Genomic DNA, 27,102 nt, shown 5'->3' on the forward strand with positions numbered 1-27,102 from the left:
ATCCCAGAATGCACTGCTTCACCTTCTCATAACGGCTTCTCTGCACGGATAAGATAGACGTGGGATTTTTAATCCTTCATTTTTTGCATAATAACGTTGGATATAATGATGTTAGCGGACGTCAAAAAGAGATTTAAACGACAGGGAATGAACCTTTATGAGTCTTTGCTGTGGAACTAGATTAGGATTAACTCTTTGAGTCTTTGTTTGAACGTCAGCGTTGTCACATGACTCATCGATCGCGCTGCGTCTGACTGCAGATGTTAATAAAGTTGGAGTCACAGTATTGATCGTCTGTTATTGTCGCTCGATGAATCGGCCGCGCAGTCGATGTTTTACTGCAGCTGTAAATACTCTTTAAATCCATCGGCAGAGACACTGGGCCTCGTTGTTGTTGTTGTGAGTTATTATCTGTGTGTTACGACAGATTGCAACAAGAACAACAAGAACAACAGTAGGATGTGTCTTTGTTTTACAATTTCAGGAAAATCTATAAATTAAAAATCTAATATACGGAAAAAGGATTAGGGTTACATGTGAAGATGTTTTTAGAAACATAATAAAAATAAATAAGACAGATTTTTGAGACGAATGTCTCAGAGAATTCTGAGATTTAAAAGTCTGAATTGTGAGATTTATAAAGTCTAAATTCTGAGATTTTAAAAAGTCTGAATTCTGAGATTAAAGTAAGACTTCTTAGATTAATGTCTGAATTCTGATATTTAAGAAGATCTGAATTTTGGGATTTAATTAAGACATCTGAGATAAAAGTCCATAATCTGAGATTAAAGTCACAATTTTGAGATTTTAAAATTGTGAGTAGTCACAATTCTGAGCCTTAAACAAGTCCAAATTCTGAAGAAGACTTGTTTTTCCAGAGTGAAACACACACAGAGACATACTGTAGTATGAGTGTGTGTATATATACAGTATACAGTGTGCTGTATACTGTATAGTAGTATAGTATAGTGTGAGAGGTAATGGACAAAGATCTGAGCTGCCGCAGTGAATAAATGAGATTTGACAGAGTGCACATGCACAGAGTGTGTGGAATAATACAGAGTGTGACAGAGTGAAAGCCGACACCAGTGTTTATGAGTCCTGACCGAGCGTATCACGTTCTGATGAGACGTCCCTCTGTACGCATATTATATGAGAGCTATGGGAATCTAAATGCAACAATATTGACACTGTGCAATTAGAGCGGGGTCGTTAGGTCTGCTGCCACTTCACAGCGAGAGAGGGTTGCATCACTGGCAACACACACACACACACACACACACACACACACACACACACACACACACACTGTGTTGTCTTTATCTAAAATACAAATTCTGCTCCGTTTACACCTGACCTTCATATAAACCCGGGAAAAAGAAGACGTTTGAAAAAACTACGCTGGACCACGTGTTATTATAGCAGAGGTCAGAGGTCGGAACTGCGAGACGACATCACCTTCAAGTTGATCGCGTTCCATTTGAGAAGTCACAAGAAAACACAGACACAAATTAGAAATACCTGTGGTGTGGTCTACGTGACACACAGGGGTACGTCGTACAGAAAGGGCCAGGATTTCAGATTAACCAGTTAAAAATGTGCAAAGATACGTATCAACCAGGTTCTTTGACAGGAAAGTCATTTGTTTTCAGCAAATAAAAGGAGCAGACAGGGCTGAGACCTGAGGGGGAAGGGGGTGCGGTCTGGTGGTGAAATCTGACTTCCCCCAAAAAGGGGGAGGAGTCTGGGACAATCATATGATCAGTTGCACCTACGTCCAAAGATTGGTATCGGCCAGAGAGAACGTCATAATCTGAAAACACAGCAGTTCAGATGATGTAGCCACAGACAGAGGTTCTGCCTCATTAGGACCATGTTTTGGTCTTGGTGAGGACAACTGGTCCTGAGGAGGTCAGTTCTAACACACAGGGTCATACTTACACACATTCATAGACTTAATGCATTCCTTAGACCCTAAGTCTAACTTTAACCATTTTATCTTAATGCCTAACACCTAATCTGAGCCTAATTCTAATCCCAAAACCCAGTCTTAACCCATAAACAGCTATTTTAAGGTGTGAAAGAACGTGAGGACCAACCAAAAATGTCCTCACTCTCACAAAATGTATTCACTTTTTGGTCCGCAAAAAGATTTTGGCTCTAAACTATAGTTCCTCAGAAATGACAGTTCTGCCTCATTAGGACCAGGTTTTGGTCTCCATGAGGCCTACGTTTATGACAGAAAAGGTCCCACTAAGGTGTCAAACACAGGAAACGAACGTACAGCTGTCTTCGTGAGGACACTCTGGGACAAAATGCATAGACCCTTATCCTAACTTTAACCATCAGAAGTAAACGTTTCTGTGGTTTATTCACATTGTGGTCCTCTCGAAGGTGCATATACAAGCACACACACTTACACACTTACACACTTACACACAGCATGTCCCTGCTCCTCTTGTAAGTGAGACGTGGTGAGACCAGGAGGACGGGGGTCTATAATGAAACAGAAGGGGCTCCAGGAGCAGGGATTTAGTTCTAAAGCCTTCCCGTCGCTGGACGTCTTGACCCCGGCTCAGATTCTCGGCCTCCTCGGCCGACACATCCTGACCCTGAGGCTTGAGGACAGGCAGCGGCTTTTCAAACCACATGATTGGATTTTTTTAGGAATGATAATGATAATAATAATAATAATAATAATGATGATAGTGAATAACGCTCCTCAGATCTTGAACACTTCATTTCTGAAGGATCATGTGATCAGGACGGAGGAGAATAGAGATTATTTGAACACACTTGTGCACACGCGCGCTCACTCACATTTACATATGAGCTGCTCAGGCACATATTATAGATCCACTTTAATCCCAGTCAACAAGTTCTTCTTATACACAATAACAATGAAGAGATGACGACATGGTAAAGGTACCAGTTGTCACTGGAAACAGGGTTTATATGAACAGAAAATTAAACATTAAACCCTCTTATGAGCATCATGACAATCAGGCCACCCTGGATTTAAAAAAAGGTGATTTCGAGGTGAGAGAATGAGCCAAAAAAGTTTTTTCTCCCTTTTCTTTATTTTCCCATATCATGTTTTAAACGTGTTATTTAATCCACAAACGAGATGTGCTGTGCATCCTGTGGAGAGCATTGATCCCACCCGTGTAATCCTCACAGTGTAATAGCTGCTGCTGCTGCCCTGCAGCTCTGACGAGATGAGACTCATAAATCTGTGAGTGACACGTAACACGTGCATGTGTGTGTGTGTGTGTGTGTGTGTTAATGTGCAGTATGTGCTGTGATAAAAGAAAAAAAAAAGAATACGCTCCTGCTTTCATTTTATTTATGGTTTACATTCAAGTTTGTCATTGCAGCTCACATGTGACAACTTAATCTTAATCTCAATTTTCCTGTGTCTTTTCATCACAAAATTGATTAATAATTCACTAAATAGGTAAGTGAATTCATATTTTAACAGAGGAAACACTGGGACACTCTGGCCCCTAATGAACAATTCATGAGGACAGGAAGTGTGTGTGTGTGTGTGTGTGTGTGTGTGTTCCAGACTCATGTTGTGGGGACCTTCATGTATAAACACACTCACTTAACACGGACCTTTTTCCTTATGGGGACAAAAAAAATCAAGTTGCCCATAAATTGACTTTAAATGATTACATTTTAAGGTTAAGGTTAGATTAAGGTAGAAGTTTTGGTTAAGGTTAGAGCAAGTATCTAACAAAAATGAATGTAAGTCAATGTATTGTCCTCTGTAAGTGTGGAAACCAGACTGTGTGTGTGTGTGTGCTCCAGCTCTTCAGCATCACAGGCCACAACTGTCATTAATAACTATATGCTGCTGCTGCCACCTAGAGGACATGCAGAGAAAGACATTCAAATAAAAAAAGTGTACCTCTGTTTTTCCTGTAAGTTTTATTCAGTGCAGCATCAGTGGAAGAAATAATGTACAAACAAACAAAATTTTACATTAAAACTCTGCATTAACTTAGGTACAGAATGTAAAATGTACCTGCTTTTATTTTATTTTTGCTGCTGTATTGAAATTAGTTAAAATTATAAAATAATTAGTGTTTGACATGTTTTACAACATGTTTGTCACTTGACATAAATGACCTGATTACATTTTCAACTATAACCCTTAAAAATTTCTCTCTGAGAAATAGTTTTTTTCTGCCGCCTTTAAAAAGTTGATTATTTATCACTAACTAAGCATTTTGATTATATTTTTAGTACTTTCTCATATACTTATTCTGACCCTATGTTTATTCATATGATATGTTTATTTTCATTTATTGCTCATCCTATCCATATTTTATAACTTTGTTTTTAAATTTTTTACATTTATCCTAATTTAAAGCACTCATGTCCTCCCTATATTATAACTGTATTTTTTTATATTTTACATTTATCTTATACATTGTTTTTCTACTCATATTTTCACATTTATTGCTTATTCTATCCCTATTTTATAACTGCATTTTTTTGTATATTATATTTATTTTATAATTTGTTTTTCTCGTCATATTTTCACGTTTGTATTATTACATTTATCTTAATGTATTGCTTATTCTGTTCCTATTTTGCATGCCCTCTTTGCCACTGCCACTTTTAAGGAATTGATCATTTAGCGTACAACACAGTGGTGTTTATTGTTGAATAATATTAATAAACAAATATTTATTTACTTCTGGTGTTCAGGCTCTCTCTTGGTCTTCCATCACAGCTCTACCTGTTCCAAACAAACTCCCGCTTCGTTTCGTCTTCATTCCTCATTTCTCTGAATCCATTTCACTTCCAGACTTTCTCTCGGATCTACTCAACCAACGTCGAGTCTCTCACTCCAGCAGCCAGCACCGCAAAGAGGAAGGGGGGGAGGAGGGAGCGAAGGTAGAGCGCCACCCTGGGGATGGGGTGCGCCAGCACCACCTCCTTCCTCTTTCTGTTTACAGTCTGCATAATCTCATTGGCCAGCACTGACGGACGCACGCCATGGGTCATCTGGCTTGCAATATCTGTGGTGGAACAGATAAAATAAACATTTAATAGATTAATAATTAAAAAAAAAAAATCAGTTGGAAAACACAGAAAACATTCATCTCCCCAGGGGCTGAGCAAAAGCAATGCTTGGGGCCCTGAACTGCCAGGGCCCCCCCAAGAACAGCAGATTGCAACATTTTAGTGAAAAACCCCTTAACTTTTATGATCATTTTATGGTTCATAATGAACTGAGCACATATGCTTTCTCTTACTTTGTCTTGTTTATGGAATAATTTACATAGCACTTTAAAGCTTGAACATTTAATCCATTAAAAAATGTAAATCAACGCGTAGTGTATAATATTTGCGCACATTTTACTGAGTAAAGAGGAAGTTTTAGAGCATTTAATTGTATTATTCAAGGCAAATATCAAAGGCAAACCCAATGTATAACATAGCAACTGCCCCACAAAGCAGATGATTTGATTAAAAGGCGACCAAAATTAATTAAACAATCTGTTATCTTTAATATAAGTATGCATTTTCTATGGGTTTAAAGAGTTTTGGTACATCTTTTGGCTAATGTAGGTACACTATGCAAAAAATATAACATTCTCATTGTTTTTAGACATTTTGAATGTAGAAATGTTACATTATATCTTAAAATTAATACATTTACAATTTTATAAGTAGCTGTTAAAGATTATTAATAAATAAATAAATAATTAAGTGAAGCTTGTCAAGCATTTTCTTCTTTATCACTGCAGTAACTGAATAACTGGAAACCCTTTAACGAGGCTCAGTGCCACAAACTTTTGTTCAGTGCAGTGAAGGGCCCCCTGGGTCCCTTCAGTCGGTGTAAACACCCCTGCTCACCCTCATTAAATCTGCATTGTCACAACTTAAGTCACATATTCCATAACTCACATGCAGCCAGGGCGTTGGGCTTAGGCGCTGGCTCCTCGACAGGCGGCAGTTCGGAGGCGTTGATGAAGGTGTGACTGATGGTGCTGACGACGATCCCGTACTCCTCCACTTCAGCCCGCAGGCAGTCGAAGAAGGCCTGAGCTGCGTGCTTCGACGCGGCGTCTGACACACAAACAACAGTATTAATCTCGTGTGTGAAAACACAAAAGAGGCGTGAACTTGGTTGTAAAAGAGCCTCATTCCATACATTGCAGAGGAAATACTTTGTCTAACAGTTTGTGTTGTGTCACTGGAACGTTTCCTGTCTTTCCCACTATTGTGAGAACCTTTGACCTACTAACGCTCTTAAACCAAGTTTACTGATATCAATGCATCCTGAACCTTCTAGAAATTAAACTATCAGTGATTTATTCTTTGATTACATAATATCCAGAACATTCTGGACAAATTTGGAGTCTCACTTTTTTGTATCTGCCAATTTTGTCCATAATGTCTGTGCAGGTTTTCAGGTATCTTCAGTAGTAGCTGTAGGCAACTGGACTTGCTTGAGTAATGTCTGATGACATTTGCCTTCTTGTACCAAGAGGCCTCTTCAGTTCTGCAGCAGAAATGAAGAAACCTCTTCTTCAATGGCATGTAGGCATTGCAGAGTCTGTGACTGAACCTTCAACCATTCCTTCGGAAAACAACCTGCTCCAGCATAGCCACCCATTGAAGTCAACCTTCTAAAGCTTTGAGAGAACTTTTCTCGACAACTCACATGAACTTCTGAATGGAATAGCCAGTCGACCCTGGATACTGTTCACCAGTAAGATGTGGCCCGACCTCCTCGAGATCATTGTTGGAAGAAGACCTGCCACATTATTAAAAAAAACAAAACTGTTATGTCAGTCATAATAGTGTAAAAATGTCTGGTCATGTGTTAAGGTGGTGATATCGCCCACCTTTGGCCAAAAAGCTTGGTCCAAAATAGTTGATGTCCATGATGTTCCTGTCAACTTCCAGGGAGATGTTCTGTATGGGCGCCTTCAGCTTCATGCTGCTGTTACAGATCAACACATCCACGCAGCCATAACACTCCAAGACCTCAGCCACCACGTCCTCCATGCTGTCCATATCACTGAAGTCCAAGATCACCAGTTTGGGGGCAAACGTCTTGAACGACATAAAATGGTATCTCAGCTCAGAAGGCATCAGGCTTTCTCGGTTGTGCCCCCCAAAGTGTTGATGAGATGTTGTTTTTGCATGTGCATTATGTCTTTTTGCTTATTTTTAATTGTTTACTTTGGCCAATAAATTGGATTGGACTGGATTGGATAATTTGGATGATGATGAAGACTGATGCCAATCTACAAAGTTAAGTGAGCTGTGACCTTCAGGTAAATGATAATCACAAGGGAAAACAACTGTGATGGGAAACAGAAACCAATTACATTCATGTTGCTAGCAGCTAAACATCAACAGCTGTGATCTGAGCAAACAGTATGACATTGTTTTCTTCTCATGTAGACACATCTGCTCTGGACAGTGTACAGAAGATTCATGGAGGACAGTGAGAGGATATCCTGCTTTTGTGATGCTCAGCGGAAGAAGCGGTGATATGGGAGGATGGTAACAGAGCATGGGGTTACGATAAATACAAGGACAGGACCTGTGACTCTTTTGCTTTAACGTTGAACCCCCACATTCTGGCCAAATGACGAGTGTGATTTATGTGTACGGCTTTGCTCTCTAATAAGAACTATCACTGTGCTGCCCAGTTTCCAGTGATGACATCATGTTTACAGGAGCTGCCATAGTAAAGGTTTTGTTTATAAGCAGGGTCATTTGCCAAAAAGACGACTCACCATCACAAAATCGAGTGACGTATGAGGTTTTCTCAGAGTCTGGGATGTTTGCAGTGAATCTAATGCTGTTGTTGATTTAATTTCCTCACCTCCCTTGGGTCGGCATCACTCGTGAGCGAGTCAAACAGAGACTCCAGTTTGTCCCAGCTTGTCCCACATAGGATCAGTCTGGCACCGCCCTTATGGAACAGATGGGCACACTCTGAACAGACCAACCAAGAAATTAAACATGTTAGTGATTGATTTTGTTAAAAAGAATATGGGGGTTTAATGATTCATTTAAAGATTACTGCAGCCAATAGGCCAATATACGGTGTAATGACAGGATTAAGGGGTTATTTTTCACAAAAAAATGCACAAACCAGTCAGATTAAATAACTAAAGCTAGCAATTTAATCTGGCAAAAATATAATTTAAGTACTACAACATTGTGATAATCCTGACAATGAAAACACTTTCAAACTAATAACTAAATATCAAACAAACAAATAGCTCCTACAAATAGATTCATATAAGAAAGATCATTTTGTCTGTCTCCAGTAATCTCACAATCCCAAAGACAGCGGGAGATAAAACTGTCCTGTATTAACCCCATCAATCCAATTTGATCCAAGACTTAATTGGTTCCTCGTTGGCCAATTCCCTACCCTTCCACCACATCTCATAAAAATGAGTAATGTAGATTTGGCGTAATCCAACTAAATGTCAGACAGATAAAGTTTATAACCTTCTTATCAGTCCAAAGCAATCAAAAATGCTCTTTAACATATGATAATGTGTTATCAATCTTTTGATCAAACTATTGCCTTAAAAATGTCCTTCAAAGCATTTTCTGAATCTTGTCCAACCTCTTCTGATTTCAATGACTTGATTTGGCTTTTATACAATAATCCTTAAATGACAGGAATCCAACATCTGAGTTCCTGCACATGCAACATGCTCCATGCCTGCTGAACTTTAATGGAATACTCCTCTCGGACATCCTGCTGACAGACAGATGGAGAAACTAATAAACACGGTCGGAACCTGTGGTGATGAAAATAAGATTAATTATATAAAAAACACATGTCAGGATCATTTACCGGTCCCCGCCCCGGACACAGCATCCGTGATCACCACCACTTTGTTTCGCACCAAGGACTTGGACATGAACCGCATGACCTCGTTGTAGATGTAGTATACCCCCGCTGCCACGACGATCAGCAGGGGCAACATGACCACAGAGGGTAGGGACATGATCTGCAGAGGGAACAGAGTCAGAATTACTATAAAGACCTGCTGACCTGCATTAGAGGAGTCAGCACTCAGATCAGGTTTTAGCTTTTTAAAGGTGTGGCTCTTTTGTGCTGTAAGCTGAGAGTAACAAGAAGTACATGGATTGAAAGTAAACACACAGCTTATCCCAGTTTCCTGAAAGGAATAAAAATCCATTCTCCATGTTTGTTTCTCAGGTAACTCTTTTTGTTCAGTATTGACACAATCAGTTCCAATTTGTTTGCTTACCGGTGCGGTTAAGAAATGTAATGATGTGTAAATTAACATTATCTGTCATATGCAATCATGTGTAAGTTAGTACCTTCCTGAGCGTTAGCTTCAGGCTATGACACAACACACACACTTCCCTGTATCATGTGACTCTTCCTGTTTACACTAGGACAACATATCTAGGTCAACTTTCAATCTCTGGATCAGATTTTTTTTTAATAGTTTAATTTCTCAATTTAATTCCTCAACAAAAGTTAGATGAGAGCCACCAGCCACTTAGATTAGCTTTGAAACACAGCTAGCAAAAACATGCTGTGAATATACAGTAGTTCTTCCCACATGTCTAAACCTCATTCTCCAATTTGATTTCTCCTTTTTTTCTGAAGGAATAAAATCCATTGTTCATGTTTGTTTCTCTACCTGTACGCCTTTTTTGTTAGCTTCAGGCTATAAGATAACACAAACTTCCCTGTATCATGTGACTCTTCCTCTTTACAGCAGGACAAATGTCTAGGTCAACTTTCAAAGTCTGGATCCACAAAAAAAGTTAAATAAAACAGTTAAATAAGAGCCACCAGCCACTTAGCTTAGTTTGACTTTGAAAGACAGCTAACAAAAACTTGCAGTCTATAGTTCTACCAAACCTTCTTGTAAATGTCAAAAAAGTATTTTATTTATCCTTTTAATACAAGAAAATTGTTGTTTTACACCTAACTCACTTTGATTTAAAGAAATGTAAACTGTACATTTGTTTTTAATCTCTAAAAGTTGTGCAGTCAGCGGTTTTATCAGTTAGCATTAGAAATGCTATTAGCTGGATTACTGGCCTGTTATGTCTTGTTTTACCTCCTTGTTCCTATTTTTAGGTCATCAACAATGGATCTGTTCCATTCCAGCCATGAGGTGCTTTCTTTTATTTTTATGTCGAGGATGAAGCAACATAGCAACCCAACGTATGGTTCTAAGATGGCTGCCACTGTACAAACACTGTTCATTTATGTCATATTTGTTTCACAGTAAGTCAGTCGTACACGTAATACTAATGAATGTTGAACTGTATATAGACGTGTGCGCAAAATACCATGTATAGCATTGTTATCGACTGGAATTGCTAACAGTGGCTAACAATGGCTAGAACAACCCCTAATTCCGACTTCCGCTGTGTTTTTTTTGTAAATTCACCAAATTCCTTGAGGGCTTGAGATAAGTTAAGCACTTCTCAGTTAACACAACACAATAAACTAGTACTTTTGCTACCACATTTCTAGCAAGTATGCTAGCTCTTTGGTTACCATGTAAAGAGAGTTTGAGAAGAACAGCTAAATATATTCCAGCCTTGTCACCACCAGGATATTGTCATAGGATACCCCAAAGGGGGGAGGTAAATGGGGAGGCAGACATTTATAAGCATTTGATGACCCTATTTGTCCCACTTTACTTGGGGATAACACAATGTGAAAACCTCAAATTTACATTAAAACTACAATTTATTATGACACATGAGACGCACCTCCCAGCTCAGCCCAGTGTTTGGGTTGACACTGCAGACGTCCTATTGAGTTAGTGAGTTAGTGAGTTTGCGAGCGCACAACTATAGCAACCACACAACACATACACACACACAAGGGTAATCTGTGTTATTCCTGGTTCACTTACAGCACAGACAAGGAGCTAATCCCTCAGCAGGACTGATGTTGATCTTGTGTTAGGTAACAGGGGCTCTTCTCCTCCCTCTGTGTCCCTCGTCCATTCATACAGTCCTCGTCCTCTGTCTGTATGTCTGTCTGTGTGTCCCACCCACTCCTGTCCTCTCTGGAACCTGTTGCTTATAATAGCCTCCGCCTGAGTCAGGCATTAATACTCACACATGGTGCAAACTAGTATCTGAGGCACGTTCCCTTGTTGCCAGCCTGAAGGGACAGATGTCAAAAATTATATACATATATAATATATATAGAATAATAAAGGGAAATATATCATTTTTAGTCCTTTATTTGACAAAAAGATTATTGATCCCCAAAACAGCACGTAATTTGGCACATAAAGTATAAGAATATGTTATAATACAATATATAAATATATGGCCATACTCAACATAAAATTTGAATTTTAAAAAGCCACATTACATCTGAAAAAGTTGTTCATAATAATAATGTATTTATTTCTGCTCTTACTTTTGAGCTATTTATATGTAATACTTTTATATAATTGTCATTGTAAACTTTTGTCCAAAACAAATGTAAAAATAAAACCTTCATGGCGATAAAAACAGATGCCAATTCTGGAAAAAAAAATAATTGTTTGTGCGTAATGTCAAAAAATTGTTTGCCTTATTTTTTGTAATTTTTGCTGTATAGAATAACAAGATAGATAGATAGATGAAAGAACAATATTTGAATTCAAAATGACATTTTTTATTTTTATATTTATATTAATTGTGTTCCCCCCCCCACTTTGTTTGTTTCCTAAAATGATTGACATATGTTTACATTTGTGTTGACACCAGCTCAGTGACCGTGTTCTCTCTGTGGGCGGTGACAGTGAGCAGTTATCGCGAGACCCCCTCGGAATTCCAGGGGCTTGTGTATGTGTGTGTGTGTGTGTGTGCTCGCTCTGTCCGCCCCCCTTTTGCTCCGTTGGTTTGGTATCGGGTGAAGAAAATAAACCCACTGCTGCTGCTTCTCCTGCTGCTGCTAACAAACCAGGCTAGTTATGGAACCGAACCCCGAACACTGGCTCTAAAGGGGGAGTTCCGTTCCTCCTCGAACACGCATGCGGCGCCTCTGTGTGGGAGAACAGCCCGGCGAGCGCTCGGGCTTTTTCGGACCTCTTCGTTCTTTCACAAAAAGTCAAGTTGAAGACCCAGCAGCTAGGGGAGGCTTTCATTAGCTCGAGCTAACCCGTGCTAACCGTAGCCTGCAGGAACTTCGCATGGACTGCGAATGGGAGAGTAGCCGCCTCCTCCTCCCTCTTCTCCTTCTCCTCCTCCTGCTGCTGCTGCCCGGCTGTTAGGGTTTTCTTTCCGATTCATACGGGAGTCTCGTCGGTGCTTTAATGGACGCTACCGGAGCCACAGAAAGGCGAACCCCGTGTGCTAGTGTGGTTTCAGCGGCGAACGCCATCGCGTTATTGTTGTCGTTAACCTGGGGAGAATCCTACAGGCGAAGCTAACAGGATATTAGCCACCTTTTCTCCGCTTTTGTGGTCGCAGGCCACGGACTGAGAAAAGCCTTCATCGGTTGACTGGGTGGTGGTGGCGATGATGATGATGGTGGTGGTGGCGAGGTTGGCAGCTCGTTATTTATTGGGATGCAGCGATAATCAGACTCCACTAAACGGATTAAAAGCGGAGTTTAGTTTGAGTTGAACTCCTGTGTGTGTGTGTGCTGTTTTGTTTTTTTACTTGAAACTTGAAATGCAAGGTTTTTCGCACTTGGGATAGAAGACACGGGATTATCATAATTAAACTACAGATTGTTAATATAATGTCTACCGCGAAAGAAAACCCCTGTAGGAAATTCCAGGCGAACTTCTTCAACAAAAGTAAATGTCAGAACTGCTTCAAACCTCGGGAGCTGCATCTGCTCACGGACCAGGATTTGACCCAGGTAAGAGGAAAATGTCACTTAAAAACCCCCCAAAAACAAAACAATCACGATATGATATTTAGCGCGATATTGCGATTATATGAACATTATCATATGTGTTGTGACACTAGATGGTGTGATATTTAATGAGTTTGTGTGAATTAATGTAATACAGCGTTTCCCAAAGAGTGGGTCAGGGCCCACACATGGGTCCTGAGAATTTGTTTGTGTCCACAAACAAATTGGCAGAATTTTCTAAATGTTTTAGTTTAAATTTGTGTATATGTTTCAAATAATGTGTATAAAATGAAGTTTAAATTTTTCAAGAAGTGATAAATGTTACAGATATGGCTGTACATTGTGCAGACATTTGCGGTAGACTGATCCTACCCATTATTAATCATCCACATATTACAAACTTAGCATTTTTGTTCTCAGAAACTTGACAGATGTTGCCAAGTTATTTAAACCTTTTATTTTTCTATTTAAAACTTAAATTTTTTTGGTAGTTTTGTTTCAGATCTATTTCGTGTTCTTAGTATTGAGTTTATAGACAATTTTCCATTGAAAGTACATCAGTACCGTCAGATGGAGGGAAAAAACAATATTGACTTAAAATATGGGCCACAAAAATACCAACAATATTGGCCACCAGCTGTCCTGATTTCCCCGATTTCCTGCATTGGTCGACCTCTTATATCAGTCTATCAGTGCGAAAACAACATGCACTGTATACTTATCTAAACTGCAGTCCGAAACACAACGCCATATTATCTAACTAACATAAAGATTCCTCTTTCTCTTCAGTAACTTCAAATACCTTTTTAAATTGTTTTTTTTATTTATTTAAACTGCACTGTCTTTGCTGCCAATCTTTTACAGTGTAAACGATCATAAATCATAGTTGCAGCTTGTGTAGGCACCAGTGTCATCGTTGAACAGAGTCTTGTAGCCCAACCTCGTATGTTAGCGTCTTGTCAGTTCTACGAGATGATAAAAGAAGAATAACAGTTTATTTGTCAGTTGCAGCCTCTGTAATTGGACAGATAACAAAGCGGACTTGCAAAGAGGAAGCACGGTGTCCAATGGAAACACAAGACAGTGTCTGCATATAAAAAACAATCAATCTTAACGCTCCTGTTGAGCAACAGTGCAATCAACGCCATGAGGGAGGGAAAGTTTGTTTTGTTTATTTTGGCTGAAAACCCCCCACAGAAATCTACAGTTTCATCGCTTCACTAATTTCTTGTGCATGTCTCAGTCCAGAGACTTCTGGAGAAAGTGAATTCCTGTGGATTTCTCTCACCTACTGTGGTTTCATTTGCCTGCCAGTTGTGTCTGTGTGATTGATTGTGTAACCCTCAGCTGTTGTTTACCTGCAATTGTTTGTTTTGACTGCGTGCTCCTCCTGGCACACTGGTGGTGACCACTGTGCGGGGGTTAAACGGAGTAGAAATTTGACAGTACGCGATATCATTCTGCCTTGTGTGATTTAAAAACTGCTCAAAATGAATTGATTGTGGTGATTTTACGTTATTGGGATAGTTGGGAAATGAGAATACCGCTAAAATATCACATACAGTTATTGCAACCATATCCTGAATTGCGATTATACATATGTTGGTCAGGGTAATTTTGGCATAACATGTTTATATTGTCCCACAATAGCAGCCACACAAAATGTGATCTATACATTGTGCTGTTGGCCCTTTGCTCTGCCCCCAAAACAGTTAAAGTAAATGTTTATGCTAATGTGGGCAGGTTTTGTAGCTGTGGCTTTTGTTTTTGTAGTATTTTTTTGTAATGATTGTAACATCAATCTGTTTTCTGTAGGTTTGCTCATATTTGTGCGCATAGGAAATATTACAGATTTGAACCAAGAGAAGGTTTAGTATAGGGGATGTCCTGATATCACTTTTTTCATATCTGATACCGATATCAATCAATATCGACTAACAAAATATTTGTGGCAGCCATAACATGAGAAAGAATTGTATTAGATTTAGCGTCACCGTTGTCATGAATCACAATTACCTTCGTCAGGATATTTGTGACAAAACAATTTAATGTCATCTGTAAATGTGACAACTGCAACACCAGGGTGTGCAGTACCAACTTTGACACTGTTTGGATGAAAAATGCAAGAGATATAGTAGAAATGCGTCATATACAGTATATCGCCAAAAACGGGCACATATCAAATGGGTACTGTGCTAGTCCCCGTGCCAAAAATGGGAATCTGATTGGAGATCAAGCAAATAGGAGTGGCGCAAAGATAAAGCTCTGCTCTGCTCTGTTCAGCCGTAGAGTTCATAATATAAGCAACTCTTTCTCTCTCACATCATTAGTTTAGTCTTCGTTGTATCCTGTAATTGATCCCAGACGATGAGGCCCAGATGGGCCCTTGAACATGGCCCAAGAGCCAAACGGCAACGTCAGCATCCTCTCTGAGTGTGTGGGGGCACTTGCTTTTCACAAGTGGGTGTGTGTATCACTTGCTGCAGTGAGTTTATTGCATGTTAACCCTTTCCAATGCGGGACTCCTGAGTCGGGATAGACCGCTTATGGGTTACATCACTTCCTCTAATCTCCCTGTGACCTGGCGAAAACTCTCCCACAGTCTGAGCGACGACAGCCAGGACCAGAGTGGCTTTACCGCCCCGGCCCTTGGAGATTGATCCCCCCTGTCAGTCCGCGCTCTGTTCGTCTCTGTTGTTTCAGTCGCCCGCAGACTCTATCTTCAGTCTGTCAGCTATCCAAACAGTTAACAGGGAGCTCAGTTGCACAAGCAGGTTTTTTGCATGGACAGCTCTCCAACTAGTTAGCGCCGCACACCAGTTTATTGTTGATATAAAGCTGTGTTACGCAACACCATATAAACAGTGTTAAACCTCTGGGGCTGGTCCATCAGGCCCTAGGTGAGGATAAACCCCTTTTAAAATGTTCCCAGAAACAGATTCAGACTGATTTTAAAGGACCTAAGCTGCATAACACTGGGGAAAAAAAACTCCAGTGAACCAAAGAAATGCCATGAATAGGTAATTCTGTTCAATGAATTTGAACCCCTAATTAAATTAATACTGTTCTGAACTTAAAGAGAGCTGGAGAATCTTGAAACAAGTAGCCCACATGGAAAAGTTGTTCAAAAGGACTAGAGCTGAATGTCAAAAGGACATAGTCCAATATAAACAATGCCTTTATTCAACATGGCATGTATAAAAGGTGGACTGAGATGGAATGGGCTGCTGCGGCTGGAGCTTGAAAATCTTTTATTTCAGTGGACTTGCTTCAAAAAAGAGCACGTTTTTTTTATCCACCCCTCGAGTTCGTGACCCGCCGTCCCGGTTTTCACTCGACCACATGAATTGTTCGACCCCAGAGATTTGAGACGTTTTGTCAGGCTTCTCTCTCTCTCTCTCTACTGTAGAAAAGTGATCACGCCATCCGTTAAGAGGTGGTGGGAGGCAGGACAGTGATGGAGGACGCAGACAGGCCGAGGTTTTATATGTATGTGGGGGGGAAAGAGGAAGACGATGGGCTGAGAGGTGATGAGACTTGAGGAGTGGGAGCAGGAGTCATGGAGAGAGAAAGGAAGTGTGGGGTTGGGGAAATAGGAGTCGAGGCTCGCAGAGGCTGCTGCTGCTGCTCAACATCCCACTATGTGAGGTTTATAACCAAGGCTGCCGTCTAAATGTTCCAGTGCAGTAAAAGACTGCAGGCAGTTTATAGACAATAACTCCTGTATTTACAGGCCTGTGCCAAATAGCTAAAGCGTGGATACCTAACCTGGGCCCATTGTGGCGAGTTTGGACAAAGTTCTGAACTGATCGGCTGGCCCGGTTCACTTAAGTCGTGTCAGTTGATGTGGTAATGTTGAGTTCTTCATGTTAAACATGCAGTGAAATAGGGTGAATTCAACCAGCACCTTTGTGGCTGGGCTCAATTTAGAGTTGTACAATTAACAATGAGCAATGGGTGTTTGGGTACCCGGGCTCAGGGGTACCCCAGCCCTTGACCTGGCGGGGTTTTGAACCCTCCGGTTGGAAGCCCAATTCCCTTCTGCTCGGCCATGGGCTGCAGCCAATAAATAGACATATAACAAGTAAAACATAAATCAATGGTAATACATAGAAACTGATGATTGATTGACCCAAGATGATTGGATTATGTAAACAGTGATCAGCGGTTACAGTTTAACAAGAACTGATTGTCAGAGTCCACAATGAGGTTGTGTTTGGCTGCGAATAAATGCCCCGCCTCCTCACTGAACATGGTCACGAGAGTGTAGACGTTATCCAAATATCCAGAATATGCTCAGTTTTTTACTCTCTAATAACATTTTTGAAAAAATAAACTAAAGATTTTACTTAAATCCTCCAGAATTAGTAATTTGGCTTGACTTAGTATCTGTAATTTTGTTGGTCGACTGAGAAGTTGGATGTAGTAGAAGTAGATGCTTATTATAAAAATATAACAATTTGACCAATGCCAGGTATTAAAAACAGCAAACATCAATTGATTTAACTATTTGATTGATCTACTTTTAATCCAAAGTTGCAAGTTCGGCACCCGATCCTAGAACACAAATGTGAAACCATTATTACCACTTGTTGATGACACTGATGCATTACTGCCATTGATTGGGTACTTAATGAAGCAGCAAAGTGAAGAGGCCAACTTTCTGTCTCCTTGATATGTTGAGTTTATGTTACACCATGTAGTCATTGATATAATGACGTTAAATGCTGTCAAGTGCCAACATGATTGTAGCGTTTCCCTGCTGATTGTTTTATCAGCGGGGAAATATGTGGTCCAAGAATGGCAGCCTTTTGTTTGACGGTAATAATAATAAGTATTTAAATGACATTGACAACAACAGTTGTCAGAGATTTGAGTTTTTATGTTGCATATCAAGCACCATGTTTTAACAGAAAGAAGCCATTAGCGTTAGCATCACATTAGTTGTTTGCTTGTGTTAACATGTAGCATTCAATAACACTATTGAGTGTAGGTGTGATACACGTTAACTGTAATTGCATCATTAAAAAAGAAAAAAGTGTGAAACATATGCTGAAGAAGAGTTGCTATTATGGTCTGTATGTACTGTATATAGAGCTTTTCTAGTCTTGATGAGCTGCTTTACACTACGGTTTTGCCCCTATTTGAAAGACAAATCGCCCTACATTCAACTTATACCAAAGTCATTTTTCTGTTACCATTTAAGGTACTTTATACTGCACAAGACTGTACTGCATTAGCAGGTACTCAAGTTTGTGATGTCGGTATCGGACACAAAAATGTGGTATCGTGCCATTCCTACTCTCTTCACAATTGAATAGACCTACAACAAATTTAGACCGATATTCAAGGTTCTGCTCTTTGGTGGCCGCCATGTTGGATGTTTACTGCCAGACGTCACTTTTCTGTCGTTTGTGATTGGTTCCCCTTTTTTCATGAGATGTAGTTGACCTGTAAACACTGCCCCTGCAAATCTCTGGCAGACGGGGTTGGGTTTGCCCAGGCAACGTCTACGGGTTAATAATAATAAGCAGAGTAGAACCTGAGTTGCGTCATTGCTTATGACAGCTTCCCTGTTTGCTTTTATTTGTTCAGGCTAACATGCTGTCCAAAATCATTATGAAGAGACAGAGAGAGAGTGAGAGTCTGCGTTCCATTTCTGTTGAAACTGGTCAGGTATCCGATAAAGCGCCTGTTAGTCACATTCCACAGCTGTAAATGATAAAACACACCCGTTAAAATATGCATATCAATGAGTGCATTGCAGATGCTCCAATCATGCTCTGTGTGTGTGTGTGTGTGTGTGTTATGATACCACATAAGTTTAACATCCATGCTTCCTTGTTGCGTGTCATACCTGTTACCTGTACATACAAATATCTTGAGATTTTACTCTGTTGTTGCTTCATCTCACATTTTTGAGTAGTGGCACTTCTCCCAAAATGCCTGTACTCGGTCACAATCAGTTATGTGTCCAATCCAGGCCGGAATACGGGACTTTCACCTATTCTCACGAGAATGTTGTGGTCACGTTTGCGCCCTATAGGTATACAAATATTTGATGAGCCAAACAAGGGAGAAGAAAAGCAGGAAATGAAGAGAATGCAAACTAACGTTAGTGCTATTCTTGGCCTACCTCTTGACTTATTTAAATAAATAGATGTTTATTTATTGAAAATGTTCATAATTTTGTATTTAATCATCAAGTAGTACCGGCAAAGATTATTTGGAGCAAAGAAAGCAGAAAATATTGACATTTAAGAAGCTGAAAAACCTGTTTATTAAAGCTCAATCCGACTAACCAGCTAGCAGAATATTTGACGAATAATTTAGTAGTCGGTTCATGATCGTTGCAGTGCTAATTCTGTATCATAAAAAAAATTATGTTAAGATTGGGAACAGCAGTGTATCTCCAGGCTTGGATAGTGTTGGGATCAGCGCAGAGGAAGTTCACTCTATTGTGTTATTGTAAGTTCGTGAGCAGAGGGATGTGCTCTCTCAAACAGCTGTTCCTTGTTTTTGTTTGCCCCGCGCCTAACCCCCCCCCCCCCACCACCGCAGTCTCTACCTCTGCTCAGACTCATCTAGATACACGCGAGTTGGGTTTGTCAAATTACCACATTAATTTGATTTACCCCAGGTCACCACACATTGTCATCTAATAAAAACCTCTCTCTTTTTTTAATGGTTTAATTTCACCAGAACTGCCTTCGTAGGCGCGTCCACACAGGTCCCAACATGGCACGTATGGATTTATGACAGGCATGCAGTGACACGGAGTGCTAACACGTCCTGTATTAGAACCACCAGGCTAATCAGCAGAGACGTTGTAGGCTTCAGGGAGAGGTGTGTGTGTGTGTGAGTGTGTGCTGGTATGACAGCTGCTCGCTAATGGTTAACACTTAGAGCCGAGAGGCTGTGGGTATTAATGGAGAGCAAAGAGCAGCAGGTTTTTAAAAAGAGGCCTGCGTGTTGATGCCGCCCTGTGGGAGCACACGTGCCATGTTTATGTGTTTCCATAGCTTCTGAAATGCTCTGAGAGTACTTCCTAAGTGAGGTAGTTCACAAGTTAGACGGTGTGTGTTCTATCACACACTGAAACATTTTCATTTTTGCTATATATAAGGACCCACTTGTTACCAAAATCACCATGTGTCACCATTATCAAGTGGCTTTATTGTCGTGGTACAATGAAACTAAAAGTTTCAAAACAACTTTTTAGGGTTTCGTCAAGTCAAAATCGCAATACTGCCACAGAACTGCAATTTTTAAATCGCAGGAGCCAAATTACCATTTTAGATGAACTACTGTCCTAACCTACACACATCATATTGTACAGCAGGGGTCAAATTCAAATGACCTGGTGGCCACTGAATGTATAATTTGGAAAAAATAACAACTGTAGGGGTGGGCCTAATATGATGTCACCATAATACCAAGATAATGATTCCCACAGAATATCAGTGTTCTAGGTAGCACATTTTAGCGCAACGGTCCTCAATTTTGCACTTCAGTGTCAATACCGTGCCAATTTCCTTGTCGCAACGAGTCGTGGTCATGGCTATTGTTCGATCTAATCGTCCCAGCATCGTAGCGTGGAAATAACGCGTAGTATCGCATCGTATCGTCACCTGGATTTATTTTTATTATTTTTTCCAAGATAACTTATATATTTATAAATATCTTTTAGGAATTTACAGTACTGTGAAGAAGCTGACATCACCAACGTGTGACGCTGCTGGTGAATCTTTGTCTGTGATCTGTGTGAAGTCTTGAGAGCTACCGTAACGACATGTATGTGTACGGCAAAGCTCTGTTTCTCTGCTCACCTGGTAGTTTTTGAATTTTCTAGATATCCCAAATGGTCTAGGAGTTACGGTAATGAGAAGCATGCCCCGACAGAAGGGTTAAAAACTCTACCCTGTTTCCACCACTGAACGGTCACGTGACGCTTGTACAATGGACACAAACTCGGAGATAAAACAGTCCACTGGACTGGACAAAGCTAGTTTTTTTAGGAAAACAATGTGCTGCTGTGAGGAAACGGAGGTGTGTGTGTGTGTGTGTGTGTGTCAGTCCAGCATATCATCAAACTGAGCTGATTACAGCAGAACACTCGCTAACTGAGAACAGAGGCAACATCTGGAGGCCAAAAGGCTTCACTCCCTCATATTTACACCAGCTCTCCTCCTCCTCCTCCCATCCCATCCCCCTCAGCTCAGCACACACATTTCCAGTTTTAATGATTACCTAAATTGCCCCCCCTTCTTCTGTTTTTTTTACAGGCGAAACCTATTTATGGCGGATGGTTGTGCTTGGCCCCCGAGGGAACCGACTTCGACAATCCTATGCAAAGATCCCGAGTAAGAGCTTGTATTCCATATAGAGCTGCTTGTTTGTGCAGTAGAGGAAGAGGAAGAGGGGGTGGGATTTACACATATGGTACATACTGTGCATGTATACGCTTGTTCTGGAGTATATCCAAAGTTTCATCTACTTACTCTGCACCCACGTCCTCATATTCATATTCATATTCATATATACGATAAAACACAAAGAAAAAAAAAGTATTCTCCAGGAAAAACAAGTCCGTTTTTCTCCTCACTAAGTAAATAAGTCAGTGGTTGTATAAAAAGGGGCAGCACACCAGATATAAATGACGTCAATATTTCTGGCCGGTGCGATATGGCTTATGAATGATATCTGGATATTTATACATAGATATGTGAATATAAAGCTGCAATCGGGTTCTTTTGAGAGGTGACGATACACTGTAAATACACTCTAAAGTAAGATATCTACTGTTTATGATATCTGTATTATGTGATCTTACGGTACACTTAAATTGATTTGGTGTTATAAACAACGACTTTGACTATAAATATGGTCAGATAATAACACAAATAATAAGGCGTAACATCAAAAGAAGTGACTTTTTCTTATCATAAAATGTTGAATATAAGTATATGAAAATATGAGCATTTTTTTTAAAAACAAAATTCTGGTTTATTTTTGAGTGAAAAGTCATCACAGATGCACGTCTAAGACCATGTCATGATACCATATCCACATATTACCCAGCTTTGGTTGTGACTCATGAAAACCTCCCACTGTTCTTTGCAAAAATGAAAAATGAAGCTTTTTCTGATCGTGAGCGTCTCGCTCTCTCCCGACAGAAATGGCAAAGGAGATTCTTTGTGCTGTACGAACACGGCTGTCTGCGCTTCGCCCTGGACGAATCGGTAAGTTGTGATTGTCTCGTTCACTCGTCTCGTTTCTGTCAACTAAACCTGAAACCCTTACTGTAGAATTTTCTGGAGTCAGAACGGCCCTTTTCTGGTCATTTTCTCTGTTTTTTTTGTGGACCGTTTCCTGTAAACTCTATAGAGATGATTTGTGTGTGAAAATCCCCCCCGTGGATCAGCCGTTCCCTGAAATGCTCACACCAACAAAAATACCAGGTTCAAAGGTCACGTAATTCATCTTTCTACATGGTTCCGATGCTGTGTTTGAACGCGTGCACGTGTTAAAAGGGGGTGGGATTTTCAAAGCCAGGAGAACGTGACGCTGCTGAGTGAACCCTTATCTGCTGATCAGGCTGGAGATGTGACTGCTTGTGTGTAAACACGCGCGCACACACTGACACTGACAGTGTGTGAGGAGATGAAATGCAGGTTGTGCAACACTTTTCACCAGAGCAGTAACCGTTCACCGTGTACCTGACTACCTGGTTTTTAGTGTTTAGACCGTTATAATTACACAACAAAGGTTTTGCGCTATGTGAGATGGAAGCGTCCCATTCAGTGATTTACCTGTTGCACATTGTCACATTTATGCGGTTAACACATAAAGGTTCCTTGCATTGATATACACATAGACTAGTGCAGTTTAACACAAACACGAGCGTCAGAAAAATCAGCTAAAAGCAGTTTAGCTGAGTCATGTTTGGGGCTGTTTATTTATTTATTTATTTCTTCTTTTTGGCAGAACAATATTTATGACACAGTTGTGAGAATTGGAAAGTCTTTGAAATGACTCGGCACAAATTTGTGGTCGTTCACAGCTTCATACGTTCATAAACGTTCTAAAGGTGACTGTATCCGTCTTGTATCGGTAGATACCTGAGTTTGTATTATTGGTATTGTCCCATCCCTACTTGAAACCCTTGAAAAATAATGTTGTGTTTCAAGGTTTGAAAAGTGCTTGAAAAACTGTATTTCTGTCATAAAAGTAGCTTATTGGCTGAATAGTTTGCTAATTATTATTATTATTATTATTATTATTGTTATAACAGTGTGACAGTGGCTTTTATAATGCACGTTTGGTTGTTCCATCTCTTTAAATGTCATAGGAAGAGTGAAATAACCATTTTGACTATGTATATTTTTGTAGGTGCTTGAATTTGACCTTGGCAAATGTCTATGAACCTTGTGTTTTATCTCAGTGGTAATCAGTAATGTTTCATTACTACCTTTTCTTTGTTCAAAGTCAAAAGGTCGAAGGACTCTTGCTTCTTAATGACAGGAGTTAGTGTCAGTGGCTGGTTTAGTGATACATCTGTCACGTTTTTCATCGTGTCTGTCGAGTTTCTCGTCCAAACGCAGCCAACGCCGGTGCCCTGTCAAGACAGTCATGCGATAAACAGACACACAGAGGTTCCTTGAATTTACACAAAGATATCTGTTACCCTTTAATGCTAAAGAGACATTTCCAGCAGGTGTGTGTCTGACAGTGAGTGGAAAAGAGCCTGGAAACTGGGCCTGGCCCCGGGCATCTGTGTCCTCGCCAAAAAAAAAAGTCACATGTGGTGAATCTCTTTGTGTTGCCAGTGATGACAATGGGCGGAAACGTGGCCGCGTTGCAGTGCGTGCGTGTTTTCCACTGTGTCATGTGTTTCCAGTGACACCCAGGCTGCTGTGCACTGGTGTTTTCCTCTCATTGTAAAGCGTGATTCCAAAAACTGTCTGCCTCATTGTCCCGCGGCCTTTTCATCTGCTCCACACGGCAGGAAAAGTGGGTCAGGGAAATGGACCCCGAGGAGAGGAGCTCCCTCAAAACATCAGAGCCCGATAAAGACACATTTATGGGTCTTTATCACATCAAGGTCTTCGCTGTTTACCCAGTGGAGGACAGATATGATTTGTTTGAGGTCTGGGCTCAGGCCTACGTTCCTAAAACCCATTCCCTTCCTGTGTGTGTTTTTTTTTTTTTTTACATAAATGGAGAGATTTACGCAAGAAACACCCACCCACCCTTTGTCTTGTTGCTGTTTTGATCACATTATCTAATCTCTCGTTGCTTTTCATCAACAAACCCAGCTCTGCTCAGCTTCTCAGAGCAGGAGCAGTTATGCCTCACAGTACACACCAAGAAAATAGTTTCCTCAGCTCTGTAATAAATAGTAAGCAGGGTTTCACACACAGAGTGACAGAGAGACACAGTTCTAGGTCCGTACGGGTGCTTGAAATCCTTGAATATGTTTGAAAGGTGCTTTTATTCCAGATCAAGTGCTTGTATTTCTTTCACAACAAATACCTAAATGACTGACTAGCTTCCACATTCTCTGAAGGAATAAAGTGGCTCGTTTAGTGACATACGTCACATTGCATCTGTCGCGTTTTTCGGCCAAACACAGCCAAAGTCAGCACCGCACACACCGGCGCCCTCAGAAAGTCACCTGCCAAGTTTGAAACAGTTAAACTTTTACAACAAATACCTAAATAACTGACTAGCTTCCATACTAACTGAAGGAATAAAGTAAATGTAATTTCTTTATTGTGATTAAAAAAAGAAAAAGAGTGAAATAATTATTTTATATGTGTGTATGTATGCGTACAGATTTACCACCGCTGTACAGTGCGGAAAAAGTGTGAAAAATTGGCCTTGAATGTGCTTGAAATTGACCACGGAGAAAGGTGTATGAACCCCCGTCAGTTTCTGCTTCAAAATCTATGTTCAATCTATGTTTATATTTAAAAACGTATAATTATTTGTATCAACGGTTGGCTTCAGTGGCTTCAAACCTGACAGGCGGCTTACTAACAGCGCCAGTGTGTGCAGTGTCGACCTCGACGTGGACGGACAACAAGTACAGGCGATGTTGGTAAAAATGCAACAGATTTATAAAGAAATAAAAAAGAAATAAACAGATGTATTATGAAAAGAGAGATGTCTCACACTCCCCATCAATTTTTTTGTAGCTCTTTGTTGTTTTTTATGTGTTTAAAAACATTACAAGGTTTTATAGTATATAATGACTCTTTGCCATTCTCTACTTGTGGCACATCCAGGTGGATAAATGTAACACTCCACCACCACAAAGTAAAAAAACACATTTATTGTCTCTTTTTAAACCTGTTTCGGGGACTTAAGTTCTAAATTATAAAGCAAAAAAGAGCTCTAAAAGTTCCTCTCCAAGAACATGGTCCATGTAGTGGTGGTGATGATGTTGTCTTCTGTGTTCTGCTCAGTACTCAGCAGGGTGCTATCAGCAGCAGTGGCCTCTCTCAAAGCCGAACTATTTTAACCACGAGTGCAAAGGGAAAGATGCTCTCTGCCTCTCTCTGCCTCTCTCTCCCTCCCTCTCTCTCCCTCGCTCTCCCTCGCTCTCCCATCTGAAGCAGCATTCCTCCTCCAATGCCCTTATTTGGTGAACTCGCAGTGAGCTCGCAGCCGCGGGATCACAGAGCGCAGGAGGAGAAGACGGAGCAATAGCCCCGAAAAAACCCCCACAGAGGAGGAAACGTCAGATCTGCCCCAGACCCAGACATTCCTCACCACGGCCTGCCACAGCCAAGCACACCAGCAGCCTCCGTACTCAGGGAACTGTCGGGCGAATAGTTCGGCGACTACATCACGCCACCAAATTTAGACGGACACTGGAAATTTGATGTACAGTGAGACGCGTGATCACGGCGGGAAACTTAAGTGGAACAAGAGCTGTACAATTAGGAGACCACCCTGAAAGCTGCAGGGGTCAAGAGGTCAATGACCATGCGAACAGGCTGGAGGAGGCACGGGAGGGGATCACAACAGTCCTGTCATGCATGTGTGAAACGTCTAGTTTATGGATCTGTCTACAGGAATTGTCCCTGAAAGTTATCGATCCTAATCATAGTCCTCTTCAGACCTCATACACACCCTGAACACAGCATCTGGTACACCAAAAATGCTGTGTGCAAACCTATTTACATACAGCTTTGTTTGACTAAGTATACAATCACAAAAACAGAAAATAACTAGTACCGCGCGCGGTTCTGAACGGGTTCGAGCCGACCCACGCGGGTCGCCGTGTGCCACGGCTCCCCGCGTGCCTCGCGCTCTCACCCGTTCATTCACCGCGCGCGGTACTAGTTATTTTCAGTACTAGTTATTTTCAGTAATAGTTATTTTCAGCGGCGTCCCCGCGCATGTCAATCCAAATTTCGGGGGGGATCGGGCAACGTATGGCAAAGTTATAGGGCACTTCCTGTTTAAAATGGCCGACTTCCTGTTCGGTCAAATGCGTGTCCGTAAACTTGTTCAGGGAAGTTCCCTTGTCTTACATATCAAGTTTTGTGCAGATCGGACAATCTTAGAGTTTACTTCCTGTTTCTGGCATTCCACTTCCTGTTGGGAGGTCATCTTTTGCAGACATGCTCAGGACAGGTCCCTTGTGTCACATATAAGGTTTCGTGCAAATCGGACAACGTACGGCAAAGTTAGAGGGCACTTCCTGTTTAAAATGGCCAACTTCCTGTTCGTCTCTGGAAACATGTTCAGGGAAGGTCTAGTTACTCACATATCTAGTTTTGTGTCAATCGGACAACGTAAGACTTTACTTCCTGTTTCGGGCATTCCACTTCCTGTTGGGAGGTCATCTCTTGCAGACATGCTCAGGACAGGTCCCTGGTGTCACATAAAAGGTTTCGTGCAAATCGGACAACGTACGGCAAAGTTAGAGGGCACTTCCTGTTTAAAATCGCCAACTTCCTGTTTGTCTCCGTAAACGTGTTCAGGGAAGTTCCCTTGTCTTACATATCAAGTTTTGTTCAGATCGGACAATGTAAGACTTTACTTCCTGTTTCGGGCATTCCACTTCCTGTAGGGAGGTGACCTTTTATGGACATGCTCAGGACAGGTCCCTGGTGTCACATATAAGGTTTTGTGCAGATCGGACAACGTACGGCAAAGTTAGAGGGCACTTCCTGTTTAAAATGGCCGACTTCCTGTTCGGTCAACGGCGTCTCCGTAAACATGTT

The 27,102-nt window shown here is 40.8% G+C and overlaps 2 protein-coding genes across 4 annotated transcripts in view; one reads left to right on the top strand and one right to left on the bottom strand.

The window, feature by feature from the left end:
* Positions 1 to 3,329: 3,329 nt before the first annotated feature.
* dhrs7cb (dehydrogenase/reductase (SDR family) member 7Cb) lies at positions 3,330 to 11,044 on the bottom strand. The gene is made up of 7 exons (XM_058620190.1): positions 10,914 to 11,044; positions 8,855 to 9,011; positions 7,862 to 7,974; positions 6,870 to 7,080; positions 6,686 to 6,778; positions 5,926 to 6,087; positions 3,330 to 5,033 (listed from the first exon to the last, which is right to left on the bottom strand). The coding sequence occupies exons 2-7, from the start codon at positions 9,006 to 9,008 to the stop codon at positions 4,834 to 4,836; spliced, it is 933 nt and encodes a 310-aa protein (XP_058476173.1). The 5' UTR covers positions 9,009 to 9,011; positions 10,914 to 11,044; the 3' UTR covers positions 3,330 to 4,833.
* Positions 11,045 to 11,878: 834 nt separating this feature from the next.
* Positions 11,879 to 27,102, top strand: part of mprip (myosin phosphatase Rho interacting protein) — a 45,816-nt gene continuing 30,592 nt past the window's right edge. The window contains exons 1-3 of one of the 3 annotated variants that reach the window (XR_009234157.1): positions 11,879 to 12,865; positions 21,148 to 21,225; positions 22,039 to 22,104. Coding sequence is in view for 2 of the 3 variants with exons in the window: in XM_058620253.1 (XP_058476236.1) it covers positions 12,743 to 12,865; positions 21,148 to 21,225; positions 22,039 to 22,104 (267 nt within the window). In the remaining variant the exon portion in view is untranslated. The remainder of the gene's footprint in view (positions 12,866 to 21,147; positions 21,226 to 22,038; positions 22,105 to 27,102) is intronic. The other 2 variants (XM_058620253.1, XM_058620254.1) reach the window with 2 other exon arrangements.

Source organism: Solea solea, chromosome 21 (assembly GCF_958295425.1).
Source record: "Solea solea chromosome 21, fSolSol10.1, whole genome shotgun sequence".
NCBI classification, from domain to species: domain Eukaryota; kingdom Metazoa; phylum Chordata; class Actinopteri; order Pleuronectiformes; family Soleidae; genus Solea; species Solea solea.

Excerpts from the sequence above, each read along its gene's own strand:
- dhrs7cb (XM_058620190.1), bottom strand. The coding sequence starts at position 9,008 with ATGTCCCTACCCTCTGTGGTCATGTTGCCCCTGCTGATCGTCGTGGCA. Across the intron at positions 6,779-6,869 it reads ACCAAGCTTTTTGGCCAAAG|GTCTTCTTCCAACAATGATC; the intron begins GTGGGCGATATC and ends ATAATGTGGCAG. Across the intron at positions 6,088-6,685 it reads TATTCCATTCAGAAGTTCAT|ACGCCGCGTCGAAGCACGCA; the intron begins GTGAGTTGTCGA and ends TTTGTGTGTCAG.